This window comes from Meriones unguiculatus, chromosome 9, assembly GCF_030254825.1.
Source record: "Meriones unguiculatus strain TT.TT164.6M chromosome 9, Bangor_MerUng_6.1, whole genome shotgun sequence".
Lineage (NCBI taxonomy): Eukaryota > Metazoa > Chordata > Mammalia > Rodentia > Muridae > Meriones > Meriones unguiculatus.
The window spans coordinates 52389830-52408656 of NC_083357.1; the positions used below are offsets into that span (position 1 = coordinate 52389830).

Here is an 18827-nt window from a genome sequence, read left to right on the forward strand (position 1 = left end):
GGTTTGCTACAGTTTCCATAGCAAGTCAATCTGAGCATGAATGCAAAGAAAGTTTCCCTGGAGGGCAGAAGCCAGTGGGGGACACTTGCCATCCTAGACTGGTAAATTTTAGCTACAGGTCAGAGCACCTTGGCCACAGGCATGGCATGAGCAGAGACTTGAACTTGTAAAAAGAGCTTCCTGGCCCTTGGCTCAGCTTGCTTAGTGGAATTTTTAAGAGGTCATCCCAAGAAGAGGTTGAATCAAGAGGTTTGCTGAGGTAACTGCCCGGACAGTTTGATAGACACATGCTTTGGTTTTTCTCTGCCCAGGTAGTGATAAGCAACATGAAATAAAGTCCAATAGGATCACAGTTTCTGCTTCTTTGAGTCATCTTTAATGAAGTCATGGGCAGCAGGAAAATATACAATGAGGTTCAGACACATACATGCACAGTAGCAGGGAGAGTCTAGACAATGAAATAATTTTTTTTTTTTTTTTTTTTACATTTTGACGAAAAAGTAATGTGTATTACTTTATGGATGCTTAAAAGAGAAACCCACAAAAACATGTTCTTTGCAACATTCTCCAGGAGCCGCAGTCCAGGCGACTGCCCTGGGGATCTGTCGTGGGGGCTGGGGGCGAGTCTGTGAACGGCCAGCAGCAGGAAGGGAGCAGAGCGGGCGCAGCAGTGCTTAGCAGCTCTCCAGCCATCTTCATCACACACTAGGGAGATCCAGTTGGTGGGACTGTGAGTGGGGGCCAGCCAGACAGAGAGCCTTCTTCATGAGGTGGGAGGGCTCCTTTCTGCTTGAGGAGGGAGGGGAAGGGTGATGAAGAGGAAGGAGCTTGGGAGTTTGGGCTCTTTCAGTCTTGCCAACCTGGAGTGAGGAAGCACAGAGGTCAGGCTTGGTTACTGAGGACCAGGACCTTCAGGGCTGGGATAGGAATGACTTCATTTGGGGCTGTGCCAGGTGACTGGGGGACCTTGTCAGGGAGGAGGCATGATGACTCTTAGCCAGGCTTAGGGCTAATGAATATAGTGTCTTTGAAGAGGAAGCTGAGAGAGCTTTTGAGGGAGAGAGAACACAAAGAAGGGGATTTATACGCCAAAAGGCAGGGCCAGAGGCACGTGGTGACATGGGCATCACAGTCGGACCCCCTCTACTCATGGGCTCTGTGGCCCTCGATACAAGTTGGCCTCACTGTCTCCATTTCTAAGTGAGGATAATCTGTGCTGTTCTTCATACATCTCAGGAGAGTCAGGACTCAACTCCAAATGCTGAAGGTGTGTGATTCATGTGTCAGGCCACTGTTGCTGCAGCAGCTTGCACGGGAAGGGGTAGAAAAGTTCTGTGAGTCTAGTCTTCGGAGTTAAAAACAAATTTTCATGGGGAAGATTTGCTCTCAGGGCTGGGTCTTGCCAGGAACCCACACCTCTAACCCTTCACCAAGCTCTGATGCCGTCTCACCTCAACTGGACCACAGCCGCAACGTCATCAGCAGGTTAAATCCGGCCACTTTCAGGAGGAGGATTCGGAGTCCCATTACCGTTAGGTTTCGAAAGTTTAGGTTCATATCTGTAAAACCAAGAGGTCAAAGGCATTAAGGGTATGTATATGACACTGTGGAATTTCCTAAGAGCTGGTTAGACTGGGCGTGGGTAACTTCAACTCCACTTCTCCGAGCTTCTTTGCACATCCCAAGGTAAAGCTATCTGTGTATTCCTCCAGGGCAAGGGCTTTGGGTTTTAAGATAAAAACCACCAAAAGGACTCAGTCTATATCATATTCTGAGGCCCTGTAGGGATGGGGTTGGAGAACCTGCTCAGAACCTGTTGTCACAACCCTCTGGGCCTAGGCCCCTCAGTGAAACCACAGGAGTGATGACTCAGTACCTAATCATGTGGAAATGAGATGGCACCAAGACAGGACCTTTGCCTGAGGCTGTGAGTCCTACTGCCTTTCTAGAAAGGAGCTTCCCAAGATGTAGAGGTCAGTGTCCTCAGAGTGACATGGTTAGTGCGGGGCTGTTCTGAGCGGACTCACACAGATGCCACAGCCAGACACTAAACCGACTTATTCTCACAGAGGAACTGATGAGAGAGGCACAGAGGTCTGGGAGAGGCTCACTGGCCCTGTGAAACTGGAGGTACATCTTAAGTACGTAGGATGGAAAACAAGGTTAACCGGGTTCAAGACAGACCGGAGGCAGCTCAGAACAGCACTGGAAGTGCCGTTCTTATCCCAAGGTCCACCCTCTCTCCTCCCCTGTGTACCAAAGGCTATTATGGACTCATTCCCTCCCCCAGCATGGCACTGAGTTAGGCAGACCCCCCCTTACCTGTTTCAAAGCTTTTCTCTATCAACTTGGCATCACAGGGAACTTCTAAAAGGAAACACAAAGAAAGCTTCTTAGAGTCGAAAGCATGCTGACTACCACAGGCAAATATACCACAGCTTTCCTGTGATTCTTTGGGAAAGGTCATGAGGGTGGAGAGGGGTGGGCAGCATATTCCCCAGGGGTACCTACTGGGGTGAAGGTCCTGATAGGACCAGTACCCTGGCTTCTGGGCACTCTTTAAACAAATACTGGCTGTGCAAAGTGTATACTGCATGCCGTGGAACATAAAGTCAAGATAGTCCCTCAGCTTTGCAGGTTTCAGTCCACTGTCCAATAAAGGCAGCGAGACCTGTTCACAGTGACTGGGGCCATATATTTTCATGTATTCCAAAAAGTTCTGATGCCCACGTTTGATCCTTTGTTATCTCTTACTTAGTGTATGGTCCCATTGACTTGGATACTGTGCCACCTTCCTTGATGCTCATTGCCTTTTCATCTCTATATGGTTCTAGCTTTGAAACCCAAGTAGTATTGGCCATCAGAGTCCCTACCACCACCTGGTAGGGCTTCCACCATTACTCTCTTGTATTCTCTTTCTTTTGCTGGACCTACAATCTTTTCTCCACACAGCAACCAGCCTTATATTTTATTATTTTATGTAGTTGTTTTTGGAGACAGGGTCTCTGGAAGTCCAGGCTGGCCTTGAACTTGCTGTGCGGGTGAAGATGACTTTGAACTTCTGATCCTCTTGCCTCTACCTGTGGTCTGGCCCTCGTCTGTGTCTTCCAACTCATTTCCTGCAGCTCTTTTTTTATTCCCAGCATTCTCCTTTCCTGGGCTTTGACCGGGTCCTCTCTGGCCTAGGCATGGGTTGTCGCTTCTTATCCTTTAAGCTGTAGCATGATAGTGTTCTCAGAGCCCTTTTCTGAGGTGGTTCTATCCTTAGCTCAAGTTAAAGCATGTATTAATTACAGCCGGACATAATTTCCATGTCCCTCTCTGAGAGATGGTCTTCCTTGATTAGAATGGTGCTCCTTAGGGGGTAGCCTCATCATCTGACTACTTATGTCACTCCAACACCTGGGACTCGGTCCTCACACAGCCTTGGCAGACATAGAAATCAGGGTAGGCAGCTGGGTGAGGGGGCCAGGAAGGGCATGGAAACTGTGCCCGGGAGAACGGAGAGGGCGAGCGGCTCAAGCAGAGACAGGAAGGTGAGAACTCTGAATGCTGAGACTAATGCTGGGCCAATACCCTCTGTCATGTTCTCTTGTCTGCTTTTGGGCCAGGGCATCCGTGGCCTACTAGGACAGGGCTCCTTGTTCCTCAGTGGAACAGGATGTGGCTTTACTAACAACTGATGAAGGTGAGATGACCAAAAGCAGCTTTTAGACACTGTAGGCCTGAGCTGAGCCCTTCCGGAAGCAAGGAGACAGCTCCGGGCAGTACTCACCAGCACTGGGGTAGGAGGCGTTCACTGCGAAGTCAGCGTTACAGTTGAGACTATTATGTTTGCTCCAGACGATGAGCCCATTGCTCTTGGAATCCATAGACTTCATGTCCAGCACAGTTCCGTTAGACTTGAACACTCCGTCACTCATGCTTTGTGGCATATTGGCTTGAGAACCAAAGTCAGTGAACAGGCAAATGGTGTTGTTCTTGGACTTAGGGTCTCTCAGCTGGTACACAGCAGGTTTTGGGTCCTGGATATCTGTGAGCCAAGAGGACTGATGTTAGAAGAGTTTTTTGTCCTAACCCAGGTCAGAACTCAGATAATAGTGACAGGCAAGAGCAGAACTCTGTAGACTAGCCAGTCTTATTCTCAAGCTCTGCACCAGAAATGGCATCTTAGAAACCATCTACTTGTGACAGATTTGGGCTAGGGTAAATTGAGGCACAAGTGAAGAGTCTTGGCCAAGACTTCTAGCTCTTGGAAGTCCCTCTCCATCAGGTCCTGACTGGCATTCTGGAAAAGCAGAAAGGCTGGCCCACTAGAGCATCTTGTCATTTTTCTCCTTCACAGGATCTTCAAAACCTCAGGCAACCATTTATTTCTGGCTTGACAAAAACAAGCGTAAAAGACAGACAGAGCTGTCTCTCTGGAGTGCTTTCCCCCCAGTAGCCTGGGTCTGGGTGGGAAGGTAGGCGTGTGGTATTTCGACATTAAGTTGGAAAGTCTATCAGATCACCAGGTGATCTCTCTCTCTTTGATACATGCTTTGAGCAACATCCACATCCAAGCCCTGACTCTACGATTTACCGCCGAGGGCCTGGATGAAATCAACAGGGGCTGAAATCTCAGTTTTCACCTGTAAGATGGACAATTTGTTTCACTCCCCTTTCCAGCCAGGCTGTTCTTAGAAACGAATGCCTATTTCTCCAGATAAAAATAACCTAATAAAACACACAGCACTGAGCAAATGTGCCAGGGCTTCACCATGAAAACATAGTACCGAGAAAGCCAAGCATACTGTTTCCTATTCCAGAAAAGCAAGGACTACTGGAAGCCCTTCCTCAGTGCTGAGACAATTCTTTACTTTTTCTCCGAGAGGGATTTCGTCTTTTTAACATGGACTCTTGCTGACTATTTCCCCCACGGCCTCTGCCTTCAGAGGAGGAAGCAAGATTGGCCAGAAGGCTTAACACACCAGACCACCGAGAGAGTTTCCAGCAGGGCTAGAATCAGAGCTTCCTGCCCTGTGGGTCTCACTCCCACAGCTCTGATCACTGAGCCAACCGGGGTGGCCTTGGCGATACAGGCTTCCAGCTGGATCCTAAACCAAAGACATCAGGCCCTGGTGGCATTGCTCTAGGATGCTGAGTCAAGGCAAGGGGCTGCCTGAAGCATGGCACTGCCTGGGGAGCAGCAGAGCTGGGTGGGCACCACAGGCAGACATGGAGCTCTGGCTCCTTTCAGGCAAATATTTAAGGCTCACCACAGGAACGTCCTAGTGTTTAGCCCCTTTCATTTTCAGTCCCATAGATATCTACCGCGACCTTACCCCTCCCTCTGAAAATCAGAAACAAATCACCTTCAATTGGAGGCCTTTGGGGCTCTGTCTCTCAGAGCCCTGTGGTGAGAAACGTCCTATTCCTACCTCACAAGAAAAACACATTTGACCACTAACGGCATCAGAGGTTACTTTGGCAAGACTGGATCAATGTTTTCAACTACAAGTTCAGCGGTTCTGGATCCTAACTTGCTGTCACAATTCAAAACGAATACAGAAGTCTGAGTGTGTTAGCCATGTAGGTCTCTGGGGTCACTGCAGGGATGGAAAACTCCCTCACTACTAAATCTGTGCTCTGTTGCTAAGCACTGGGAACCTAGAAATGAGAGTTAGTGACATGGATGTGGGTTCCATCCAGGCTTGGACAGCATCGAGAAACAGCACCACAGGCTTTTTGGACAAGATGGCACACCTATCTGCACACCACTTCTCACAAAGCAGCAACCCATTGTCTTCCCTGGGGGCTGAGACAAACCCTCTAGAATCTGATGAGGAAGGAAAGGGGAGTCCCTGGCTGCATGGAAAGAACTGATCCCTTTCACCTCACATCTGCTCTGCATTCTAAACGGGAGCCTCAGTTTTCTTGTGGCTGGCTCTGGTCCCAATTTCTGTTTTTTTTTTTTTGGAAGGTTCTAATATTTCTTATCTTCATTATCTATGAAGGCACTTTTTTTTTTTGTCTTGTTCTCTTAGTCCATTTTTATTATCAGAGCTACCTACACAGGCCAAAAGGCCTGCCTTGTTTATCTCAAGACTGGCTCTCCTTTCTTGTTGCCCCTCTGTTGGGACTCTGCCTCCCTTTTCCCCACATGGATCTTATCGATCTGTCAAGGCTCAACAAATCTTTTCTAGCACAGAAAGCAGCCTCTGTCTAGGGCACCTTCTACCAGAACCCCAACCCATCTGAAACTGTTTGTACACACCACCAATTGTTGACACTAAAATAGTTTGTAGGTTGCTAAATGTACAAGAGTTCTGAAGCTTTAGCTACTTTTTTGCTGTTTGGGTACAGGTCAGGCATCTATCTTAGGCTCTTTTCTTCTCAGCCTAACATTATCTAGAGTGATAGCTACTTAGAAGGCATTTAAAAGTGTCCATTGAATGATTAAAGTCATATTTTAATGAGTTTGACCTAGAAGAAACACAGATACGTAAGATTGATAGTGAGGCCTTCTCCCTTTGCAGACCTCTGTAAAACAATTAGCACAACACCCCCCTGTCAGCCTCACCCTGCCATAGGCACAGTGGACATCTCAGGGGGAGGATTAATGGTGCTGGCCTACAGGGCTGCAAATAGTGCCGCTTGGGGTGACTCACCAGATATTACCGACACTTGGGTCCCTTTCCCGAATGTTAATTTGCCACTTAGTCCTCCGGTATTCGCACTGCAGGTGACACCTTTACAGAAGCTTCCAAGACCTGCCTACCACTCAGTTCTGGTCTCCCGGGGTGGAGAATCATAGTCCTAAGACTTAGGCCTTTTGCTGTCTCGAACTGCAATTCTGTCTCTACAACAGAGTCCTTCCCGCCCGTCAAGTTCTACTGAGATGCCCAGAACAGAAGTGAGTTTCTCCTGGGATTTCCATGAACCCAGGAGAACTTGTGGGATCAAAACCCCCTGCTCAGAGCAGCAGGGTCCAGCATATTCTAGCTGAAGGATCTAGATTATCAACTGCTAATGATTGACAAGGGTTCAGTGAAAAGATAATGTTTCTCCGGCACTTAGTGCTGGGCAGGGTGCGTCCTTTCTAGAACCATTCATGATCCTACGTAAGAAAACACCCAAACTCAAGCCTGAGTCTTGGACAGAGAGGAAGAGGAAGTACCTGTGAATTCTACCCTGGCCTCAGTCTATGTATATGGCAGATTGTTTAGTTTGGTCCCTGCTCCAGAGATTAATTCGGGGCTAGGGCTGAATTCCCAGTACAGGTAAGGTCTTTGAAGAAGCCTTCTGACAGCAGCCTGCGAGAGTCCAGTGGGGTCTCAGGATAGTTCCCTAAACTGTCCAGGAGTTCTTGTTTCTTACACTTCTATTTACCAAGGACGCTCTTGCTCTCTCTTTTTATAGCAATGTAAACCTTGGTTTGGCAAAGCCCTGATAATAGCACCAAGGATGTATTAGCTCTCTCCCAGTGGAGGGCCTTTTGCTGTGTGTAGGCAGTATCTCACAGTATGATGTGGGGTGCCATTTTGTTGTTGAAAGTGAAAACAGTATTAATACAGCTGGTGAAGGTGGAGCCAGAATTCATCCCGGGTTCACCTCATCCATCTTCCTCTCTATACTTATAAAATGTAGCACACTGGCCAGTCACAGGGCTCAGCTGTTTTTACCCTTGGGCAAGGGTTCTAGGACTCAACTCAGTTCTGAGAAAAGCCTTTGTGAACTGGTGTCCCCTAGCCACACTCATTAGCTAACCCAGGAGTTTAACTACCTGCTGCAATAAAAGAGAATTTGTGTTTGCCATTAACCCATCTCTTCCTCCCCAAGGGCACTTAGCTAATCTCCCGAATGTTCAGGTTATCTGGTGCTGATGTTATCAGCTTCTCTTGAAAGCACCGAGCATTTCCAATTCTTTAAATTTTTTTTTCTGTAAATTATTCTGTCCAGATTTTCATTTATTCATTTGGCTTTGAGCACCTTTCTGATATCAGTTTGAGAATCAGGGACATTTTAAGCTACCAATGAGAGCCTATGGAAATAAGAAATGATATTTTATGCATCCCAAGTTTGCTGGAGATTATACTAACAAGGCATCAGTTCTTTCTGCTCTGGTCACTGGCATGGTCATACTCACATGGGTGCACAGCCACTCTGGTCCCTGCTCCAAAGGTCAGCTTACTCAAGCTACCAGACAACACACAGTAGAAGGGTGCTTTACAAGAATTCTAACTGCAGCTGGACCAGCCTGGATGGGGCCCTTGCCTCCTGCCTCAGTCTATCAATGTCCCTCAAGTCAGCTTTACTTTGATGAAAGAGAAGTCTCACCACAGTGCCTTCTTCTCAGGAGTATCCCCATAGATCTTTCCCTCAGCCATTCTGGAGCCAGCAGGGCTTTCCTGAAAGGTAAGTACCCATTCCAGCTTCTACAACACATTTGAAGATGTAAGAAGCAAGTTGGAAGAGTATGAAGAGCCATGGATTAATTGAAAAATGATTTTTAAAGTACATATTGTTTTCTTTTCTGACAGGGTCTTGCTCTGTAGCCCAAGGCTGGCTTTGAACTCATGATCCTCCTGCCTCAATTTCTTGAGCGCTGGGGTTATGGGTGTGTGTCACGAAGCCTGGTGTGAAATGAATCTTGGGAGAAGATCGCACTGGCAGCACACGGGAAACACTGGCAAGGCTTAGTGTTGGAACTAAGGTGCAGGAGGGCCTTGAGAAGATGGCATCTGTTGTTCCCGAGGGCATGCACGGACTACAGTTTCCACAGCTCATCCATAGTGAGCACTGCCTGGCTAGGGAGCGAGGAAGGCGCTCTGCCTCTTACTGGGGTGTTCTATGATAGGGACTGATGTCACACGGGCCACAAACCCCTTAAGCCTGGGAACAGTGTGGACAAGTGTGAGCCCTCAGTGGGGACACCACAGAGCCTCCGTCCTTCTAAATTTCTGTGAGAAAGAGACTATGAAGCCCAGAAAGTTTAGGAAGTGTGCAATGCATTCCAGTCCCGAAGACAGAAAATGCATATTAGCATTTTAAAGTCTGTGAAATCTTATGATAAAGTAAGCCCGAGCTTCTCAAGCTTACTATTTAAGGTTAATGTTACTATTCGTTAATATCTCCTATATGTATATGTGTATTTATTTCGGTCTTTGGATATGCCTTCTCTAGCTCTAGGACATTAAAATTCCATTCTAAATGCTAGTCTAATTTTAACTGTTAGGTTCTCTGTGCTCTGAATCTGCTTGTTCTTTTATTCACTCCTGCGGCCACAATTAGGGGCCTTGCTGGTGCTAATTGTTTCTTCCTAATCATTATGAAACAGATTCATTTTCTTTCCACAACTGCAGAGAACCTATGCAGCCAGGCTGCATCTGCCCCCCTGCCCCCCGCCCCCATCAGGTCAGCAGTCTCTGCGAGGAACAATGTCAAGTTGAAAGCCTTTTTCAAGCATGCATTTTTGAGCTCCCTTCCACAATTTATCGCACACCTGGGAGCTGGGCATCTCAAAGATGATTCTAATCCCGATCCTAATTTCCTGGGGGTCCCTCAGATGGACACACACACATTACATCATCATCACATCCCTTCCTGTTCTGCTAAAACTCATTGGTGCTGTGATCTGATTACAGACATTTTTATCCTTTTGCCCTAAACTCCCGTTCTCCAGAAATAGGATGGGCTTTCTAATTTAGGTTAACTGACCCTTGGCCCTGGGCGAGGCACACAAGCAAACAAACACAAGAGGAGGAGTCTTCCCTGGAGAGATGGGATGCTTCCCCCACTGGCAAAGAGATTCTGGCCTCTTAGGCAGTGTAAATTTCTATTCCGTGCTGTGCCATACTCCATGTGGGTGGACTCTATAATCTCCCTGTTTTAAAGGCCAAACAGCTTTTTCTGTTGGAGAATACTGCTGATGACAAAACCAACATGTTTTACAGTGATTTCCTCACGACCAAAGCCTTCCCAAACTCTTCTAGAGGCTCTTTTGAAAAAAAAAAAAAAAATCTTGGTTTAGTGTGTGTGCGTGTGTCATGGGGTCACATGTGGAGGACAAAGGACAGTCACTTTCAGAGGTTACCTCTCATTTTCTACCATGTGGGTTCCAGGGTTTGAACTCAGATCATAGACTCAGGGGCAAGCACTCTCGCCCAGTGAATCATCTCATTGGCCCAGGAGGCGATCACCATTCCCAGTAACCAACAACCTGCATGGTGGGTGTTGTGCTGAGGTTTAGCAAAGTGAGAGTGAAAGAGGAAAACTTCTGTCCTTGTAGAGCTTATGGCAGGAGAATGGATATAAATACTAGGCAACCCATACAAGGTTGGCTATATCTTTCTTCGTACTCATTGCAGCTCCTTTGTTTCTCCCTAGAGTCTGGGTAATCCTGGGCATAACCCTGTTTAGACATGAGATTTTAGACTCTGCTGGCTTCCCTCCCTTCCTTCCTCACATCCATCATCTTTTACGAAATTCAATGGTAACAAAAATAAGAATAAATCTTTTGTTACACTTAGTCACAGTTTCTTCTCTGATAAAGATCTAGAATCCACAAAAGAGTCTACCCCTGTAAGGATGCAAAGGTTAATTCCCTCTTGGCAACGACCTTAGAAAACACGCCATTAAGTCAGTGGCTGGGAACTCAGAATTTGAATCAACTAAGTCTTATGAGGAAACACACAAAATTAGTTCAGGAATCCCTGATTCATCATGTAGGAAAACAGAGGGACTTTCTAAGGTCAAGCGCTTACTTGGATAGACTTGGAGTCTTGTTCCACTCCCGAAAATAAGCTGGCCCACGACCTGTGCCCCCACCATGCAACAACATAGTGCAAATACCTGCGCTCTGGCTGGGCCATAGCCGTGACCCCTCAGAGTCTCTCAGGGAACAGAACTTTTATGTGGCCTGTACTTCAAGGTGTTAATATTAATTGCCTTGTCTTTGTAGGTTAATACCCAATGAATGCTCTCTTAATGTCTCTGTTTTTCTCTCTAATGTACTTTTATCTTGCTAACACAGTGTGGTGGCTATACTTAGGCCTCCAGAAATGCTGAGTCACTATGCCATGGGCTACCATGGCCATAGGGTCAGGATGTACAAGGTTGGACCAAACCTCCTCACTTGGGGAAGAAAAAATTTACACCCAGGTGGCCTTTGAGGTGTGAGGTCTTTCTTCATACAGTCCAGGTGGGGTGGTGGCAATTGGGCAGTGGTATGATTAATAACAAATCCTATAGTCAAGCAGATTTAGCTCAACTTCCGTTGTGTTTTTCTGAGCTGTTTGATCTTGGGCAACTTGCTAACCCCAAGTCTCTGTTTCCTTATCTATAAAATGGGCCTCATGTAGATTACCTGTCATTAGGATGGATGACTGCACTGGCCTAAGAAGGACAGAGCCCAGTCACTGTCATGTCAGGCATGTTGTAAGCAGTGGCTAATGATGATGATGATGATGATGATAATAATAATCATCATAATAATAATAATCTTATCAGTGCTTTACATGTGGAAACGGATGCTCCCTGAAGCCAGAGAAGACCCATTCTTGTCCAGAGTTCCTCAGCATCCTGTCCGGGATGCTGTGATTTAGGGGAAAAGATCTCATTGAGTGGACAGGAGATGTTGAGTTTCTCAGACTGAGAGGGAGCAGTAGGGTAGGCTCTGCCTGCCATGAAGAAAAGGTCTTCAGAAACCTGACAAGAGTAAAACCTCTTTTCTCAAAATTCGGATTATTTGTCCTTTGAAGTAGAACCCTTATCTATTATTCAGTACAGCCTCATTAAACCCGACACACCGACAGTTACTACTGCTCAGCAGAGGACTCTGTAAACGAGTGCAGACCACCCTACTCTCTCTCTGTAGGACGCCCTTCTCCAACACAGTCTGTTCACAACGATTCTGCCATGTTTGCTTTCGCAGTACTCACATGGATGGACAACGAGGCTGCTCCCTCTTCCAAATGTAAGTCTGTAGCTTCCTCCTGAGGTACACATTGAGGAAAGCCTTTGATGAAACCTATCTCCTGTGACCTCCCTTTGCCATTGGTCCTGCTGTGTTGGAGCAGCAATCCAGGGGAACTGGCCACATTCCTATGTTTGTAAGAGAGCCCTGAGTCCTGGTGCCTAGTGGGAGGGATGGGCACCAAGGATGGATACCAAAGAGTTCTTCATCCCTCCACCCAGTTACACCACAAACCTATCATTTTCTTGTTAGGATAGAAGCAGGAACTCCCTAATACCACTACTGTCAACCACCTCGCCTGTGGGTCAGATGGTCTGGTCTGACTCCATCTCTGTTTTTCCAGATGCAAGGGCTTCTCAACGTGCTCTGAGACTGGGGACACAGGCTGTGCTGAAGCACCTCATCAGCTTCTGTCCGAAGCTCTCTTCACTCTTCTCTGGTTTCCCTTTTTATACTCTGATGCTTTTCATTCCTGGCCTTCCCACCACGTGAGAGCCCCTAGCATTGCAAAACCCTATCTGAGCAGGATTCTACAAGATTGATGCCCTGCCCTGCCCTGTGTGTGACTTGGGCGTTTAGCCTGTCCTCTTGACAGCCTGGAGCTAGCACCCAAGGCCATCTGATTTTCTTTATTTCCAGTTACCCTCATTCAGACAGACCTTGTTGCTATGAAGTCCTAGGTCTGCAGAGAAAAAAAGTTGCAACCATTGAAAAGACAAGAGGACATGGAGCTCCTGCTGAGATGGAAAAGCTCACAGAAGTCAACAGCCCAGGCTACAGCGTAGGGCCATCTTTGGCCCTTGCATGTGGCTGGTTCACTACTGATCTCTGAGGTTGACAATTGTTAGTAAAGAGCTGTATGGCTCTTCTGAGCTCGGGTGATAGTAAGGAGCAGGGGCCTGACACTACTCTGCATTGACTGCACCTCAGGCTGTCTCAAACACCCACTGGAGCCAGGTGTCCCCAAGGTCCCTTTCTAGTGATCCACAAGCCTTAAGGAATGGTAGAGGGGAAGCTTTATAAAGAAAATTGGAGTGTGGCCAGTGGAGATACAGGGTAGAGAGGGTAGGAGGAAACAGGGCTAGTAGAAGCTTAGGACCATCTGAGAACCTTCTTTGTGAGAAATCCCCTGTCTCTGCTGCCCTGGAGTCAGGAGAAGGAGTGGCCCAGCACCATGGTGAGGAGAGGTGAAGGGAGGTATAGCAGAGGGCCTTTTGTGGAGAAGCATCCTGGATCACTTACTTGGTATCACCACCACTTGGGTTCCCTTTCCAAAGGTAAGCCTGCTGTTTGCAGAGGCCCACTCTGCGTAAGCACTTCACAAAAATGAGATCAAAGAGGTAGAGCAGCCTCTACACTCTCATGGAGGACACACACCCAGGAACAGGTCATCTTGGAGTATTTCCTGTAATGGGTGGTATGAAGACTCAAAAGGTGCTATCCCTCATTGACATCTATGACCTCCATTTCCCTCCTCATAACCACCAATGAGCATCACTTTTCTTCCTCATCTGGGAAAGGAGAGTCTTAAAAACAACAACAACAACAACCCGTGAAACACTCTGCTTCTTACATGGTGTGAGATTTTCTAAAGAGGGAACAGGCGACCATTGTCTCACCCTTATCTACTACACATGTGCGGAAGGCACTACTTTCTTGTGCATAGACGCAAGAATTATTTTTCACTTTGCAGGAAGATCAGAACCAAGAGTACACCCAGCCTACTGAATTGGGGCACATGCTAAGAACACGCCAGGGCGTGACTCAGAGCTGCCATGCTCTCTCTGGGAATGAGCAAGAGCCTTGGGTGACTCAGGCATGACTCATTCCTGTTTCTGCCCTCAGCTCACTCTAGATATTAATTGCTGATGGGATTTTTAAAAAGTTTTTTTTTTTTTTTGTCCTCAAAAAGTCTGACATGTTAGTACAGAACAGACTTGAATCCCTCCCCCGGAAAAGTGGGGTACAGTCCTGTCTGTCTTCTGGATAAAGAGTCTACTATTATCCCTGCCTCTCTCCACCCCAATTTGCTAATAAGACTGAGGGGATTTTTTTTTCTTTTACTTACTTATTTTTATTTATTTATTCATTTTGAGACAGAGTGTCACTATGTAGCTCTGGTTGGCCTGGAACTCACTGTAGTAAAAGCTTGCCTTGAACCCTGAGAGCTCAGCCTGCCTCAGCGTCCCAAGCATTGAGATCAAAGGTGTGTGCCACCATACTCCGAGACTGAAGCTCTTGAGGTCAGAGAGCATATGTCAGTTTCTTTCTTTGTTTCTAAGTCAACTATGGTCCTTGGTTTGTTGGTGATGCTCAGTAATCATTTACTACGTTGAACTGGCTTTTACTGAACATTATTATTGGGGCAAAGCGGCCAGTTTTGACAGAAGTTAAAAGCTAAGTATACTCTAGTTGCAAAATCTAAGTGCTTAGTCAAGGAAAAACCAAGGAAGCATCCCTGAGAGAGCTAATAAGGGGACCACGCACACCAGAGCTCTTCGAGTTCCGTGTAGATGCTGTGCGGGGTTGGGAACTGAAGGAGCAAATTAGAAGAAGCTCAGAGGAAACAAACGCCACATCTCCCATCTCTGCAGTACCTTGACAGTGATTCTTTTTAGTGGGTAAAAAGGATAACGTAGCAGTAATGTATACTCTAAGTCAGCAGCGTTGCTGTGATCACAACAACATAGCTGATCACATACACACCAGCATAACAGCTGCAAATACAAAAAACAAAACAAAACAAAACAAACAAAACCTTCAGCGCTCACTGTGACATGATTCCATACAGTGTCACTGAGTATTCCGGGGCCCGTGTGCTTATTCCACGTGGTGTGAGGCTTGTCATTTTAACCTTCGTATTCCCAAGACTACTGGAAGATGAGAAGAAATAAGGCAGAACCCAATAGGAGAGTCTGCTTGGTATACAGCAGGCCCCGTAAAAAGCTCTTCCTACTCTTCAGTCTGAAAGCTACTCATACAATTAGAGTTCCCTCCTAGACAGGACCTACGGTGGCTTTCTCTAGTGCCACGTTCCTGTTTATTATAGCTGTTTCCAGGTATACTGCATGTGATGGAACACTGGTGTCTACTTATTTTCTTATTTAGACAGCACTCAAAGCCACAGGTACCCCCTTATCTCCCTTCAAAAGAAGAAGAAAGAAACAAATGAAAACAGGAGTCCCCCCCACCGTAATGTAAGTCAGGTTACTCACTCACTTGGATCAACCGACAGTCTCGTTCCTGTGCCAAAGATAAGTTTGAAGCCGCTGTTGCTCACAGTGATTTGTCCTGTGACAAAATGTGCTATTTCCTCTACTTGCCACTTTCACAACACAGCTGGGCATAGTCCTGGGAAGCCCACGATAAACCTTCAGTAAAATGCTTTGTATGTTTTCTGGTTACAAATGGATCCTGCACTGAACCTGCAAGATGGCCATTCATTCAACAGTGGTCATGGAATATGGCCACGGGGCCTGCCAGGTGGCAGCTTCGAGGTGTTTTTTTTTTTTTGTTTTTGTTTTTGTTTTTTTTAATAATATTGGATTATTAAAGTAACCCTTCTGGATCTTAATTGACTTTTAAGAAGAAAATAAGTTCCGAATTAGATGGTCTCTAAAACAGGAGCTGAGTGGTCTCTGATCTAGTAGCATCCAATGTGCATCTTTTCCTGTAACCCACAGCCAGGCACTTGCAGACAGTTAACCAGTGGCTGCTTTGCCTGGGGAAGACACAAGGAATAGTGAGGGAAGGTGGGGGTTGGGGGCAGCATGAGAGCATCGGTTGCTGCCTTCCTCCTCCTTCCCACAGACCTGAGTGTGCCCGCCGACCAGCACTGTGCTCTGCTGTGTGATGGAGGGGAAAGAATCCTTCAGAATGGGGGCATCCAGATCAAGACTTCCTGAATCTCTAACGCATGGCAACATCTAAGGATGGAAAAGCTAAACTCCACGTATTTTCCTACTCTCTGGTTGGCATTATTCCTAATTTCTAAGTGAATCACAGCAGAGCCTGTGAAACATGATGTAGAAAGAACAGGGCTTGAGATCAGACAGGTTGACCAGGTTTGAATTTAGGTTTTTCAGATAACTAGCCATAGAATTTTGGGCAATAGCTTCTCTGAGCCTCATCCTAGCCCCACCCCCTGACCCCCGTAAGATAAAAATACTGCCCTCTCCTCTACAGGCCTCTATACTCAGTACTGTATCTCACACAATAGCCACACACCATAGGCCCTGATGTGTCTGTTGTTATTATCATCCCTTTTCCCTTGATTGATGATGATGATAATGATGATGATGGTGATGATGATGATATGTATGCGTTCTGGGGATTGAACTTTCATCATCAGGCTTGTGTATCAAGTATTTTACCTCCTAAGGCAGCTCACAGGCCAGTTATTAATATGCTTGGTTAGATTTTTGATTAGCGAGGCTATTTCATTAAGGTTACAGAATATGCTCCCCCCCAGCCCCAGAATCTTTCCCTGAAATAGTCCCAAATCCATACTCTTGAACTGTATGAGCTCTAGGAACACAAAGGAGGGAGCTTCTAAACCACAGATGTCTGTTCCCATCATCTCCTGGGGTGCTCTGAGGCTCATAGAGGTGCAATGATTTGTTCAATATCACATATCACGTTGGTGCCGAATCAAGTTTAGCTTCTTGTCTGAAACTAGAATCCCCAGGGCCCTTCGTCTGTACCTCACTGGCTCTGTGAGGACAACGGTTTGTGTAAGAGGACCCTTAGTCTTTGGAGTGAATTTGGCTTAGCTTATTTGGGGCACAGCTAAGAGGACCTTGGACATCCTCAATGGCAGCGGAAGCAGAAAAGGTCTATTAGATAGCGGGCATGTAATTTTCTGCTCTTTCAGCTGCCTCTGCCCAGTCAACTCCACTTCAGCAAAATTCTCAGGTTAAAACTCCAATGTCAGACAGAGCTTCCGTAAGCCTCAATTCTTGGGAAGAGTCTTAATGGAACACTAAATTCTACCTCAGAGGAAGTATGTTCACATCGTTCTTAAAATAATACCACCATGTTAATACGTCAGCATTTGGTTATAATTAATTAAAAATAAGATCCAATGGCAAAAATCACATCCTGTCTACTATTAACTGTCTCATGCATTCACTGAACACATTGGGTTAGGACAGGCCCCCACGCTTACTCAGGTCCACTCGTAGCAGGGTTCCCCTTCCAAAGGTGAGTGCATTCGCTCCTTCCCAGCTCCCACAGTGTCTGAGGCCTCACAGTAAACAGTTTTCATGTCACCCCTCTCCTCACTTACACTAGTGACTGGGAAAACTACTTGACTTATTCATAGGAAGAAAAAGTTCTTGCTTTCCATCCTCAAATGTGGCAAATTCATAGAGTGTTGGTGGAAAGAAAGCCCAAGTCCAAATTTAAAAATGAGAGAGAGAGAGAGAGAGAGAGAGAGAGAGAGAGAGAGAGAGAGAGAGAAAATCTCCAAGACAAGAAGGATGCTGTGAGTTTCATTGCTAGTCGGTAGCAGAGAGCAGCGTGTGGGTCTTCTTGATTCCCAGCCTAATGTCCCCCTGCCCCAGTGGCCCTGTTCTACATCTTTGAATACCCTGTGCCATTTGAAACATGCCCTCCCCCCCGGCCTGGAAATTCTGATATTTTTGGCTTCTCAGTTTCAATTAAACAAACACTATCAAAGACTTTGTAAAGGAGCCATGTTAGATATGGCAAGGGGCCTAAAGAACCTTGGCTCTTGTCATCCTTCACTTTTAACAGCATGTCTTTGCAGCGATGAGTTTCTACAGCTTTATGTGGTGCAGACCACGGCTGTTCAGCTAAATTTGCAACACAGAAGGTACGAGGAGTCTGAAGGGTGTCCGAGGGAAAGAACACACGGTATGGACTTTACACAGGAAGCTAGGTCATCTCTAGAGAAAGGACTTTTCCCTGATTAGCTAGGGTTTTCGTCTGGACTCCATCCCATTCTAGTGAATTAGTTCTACTGTTATTTACAGCTTTCCTTTTACTTTCTTGTTTAAAAGAGGAGCCCAGGAAGCGACAGCCTTAAATTCACTGGTTGTCAGACGATAGAACAGGGATGACGCAGTTCGCGGGGCAAAACACAGTGAGAAGGTGCAGAGACCTTAACCCAGACAACGGAGGCAAAGCCGAGACGGGGGAAGCATTTACCTGCAGCGACTAGGAGCATAGTGCCCTTTCCAAAAGTGAGTTTGCCGTATCCTGAAGTCACACAGTAGCAAACCTCTACACAAAAACGGCCTGCAGCGCAGGGCTTTCCAGCCCATGATAGATAGTTTGGAAGGAGAAAGAAAGTTCATCTTTATGGAAAACGTATGATATGCCAAGAGGCTTAACAATCTATGCACATTGCATCACCTCACTAGGACTGTGACCTCGGACACTATTATCCTGTTTAATAAACGAGGAGCAGGTGACCAAAGGCCCAGCAGGCTAGACTACTGCCACTGCCAATAAGCATTCAGATATTTTGGATCTACACGATATTTTAGCAGAGGACTCGCATCTCACGAGACTCCCCTCGTTCTTTGTAGTGTGGGGTTGTGTGTGCGTGCACACCCAGCATTTTTTGCTAGCACTAGTGGGACTCTGGTGACAGTGACTCCCCCCTCCCCCAAGCTTGTCCTCCATTACGGAGCCATTCCTTGGATGGTAAAGACGGTTGACCCTCAGCCTTCCCATTATTTCTTTCTTACTCACTTACCAAGGCTGACAAGCAATCTAGTCCCACTCCCAAAGGCCAAATTATAGCCTCCAGTTGTTCCACAGTGCTTCTTAGCCAGTCAAAAACTCCTGAGCGCACACACCCACCCACCCACGAGCGCATACACCCAGACCCAGAGCTGTAGCT

The 18827-nt window shown here is 46.6% G+C and overlaps 1 protein-coding gene across 1 annotated transcript in view; it reads right to left on the reverse strand.

The window, feature by feature from the left end:
- Nucleotides 1-353: 353 nt before the first annotated feature.
- LOC110550052 (T cell receptor alpha chain MC.7.G5-like) overlaps nt 354-18827 on the reverse strand; it is a 521238-nt gene continuing 502764 nt past the window's right edge. Inside the window, exons 4-8 of the mRNA XM_060391222.1 lie at nt 15176-15225; nt 3776-4033; nt 2323-2367; nt 1452-1559; nt 354-860 (exon numbers count right to left, since the gene is read on the reverse strand). Of these exons, the coding sequence (XP_060247205.1) occupies nt 1453-1559; nt 2323-2367; nt 3776-4033; nt 15176-15225 (460 nt within the window). The 3' untranslated portion in view covers nt 354-860; nt 1452. The remainder of the gene's footprint in view (nt 861-1451; nt 1560-2322; nt 2368-3775; nt 4034-15175; nt 15226-18827) is intronic.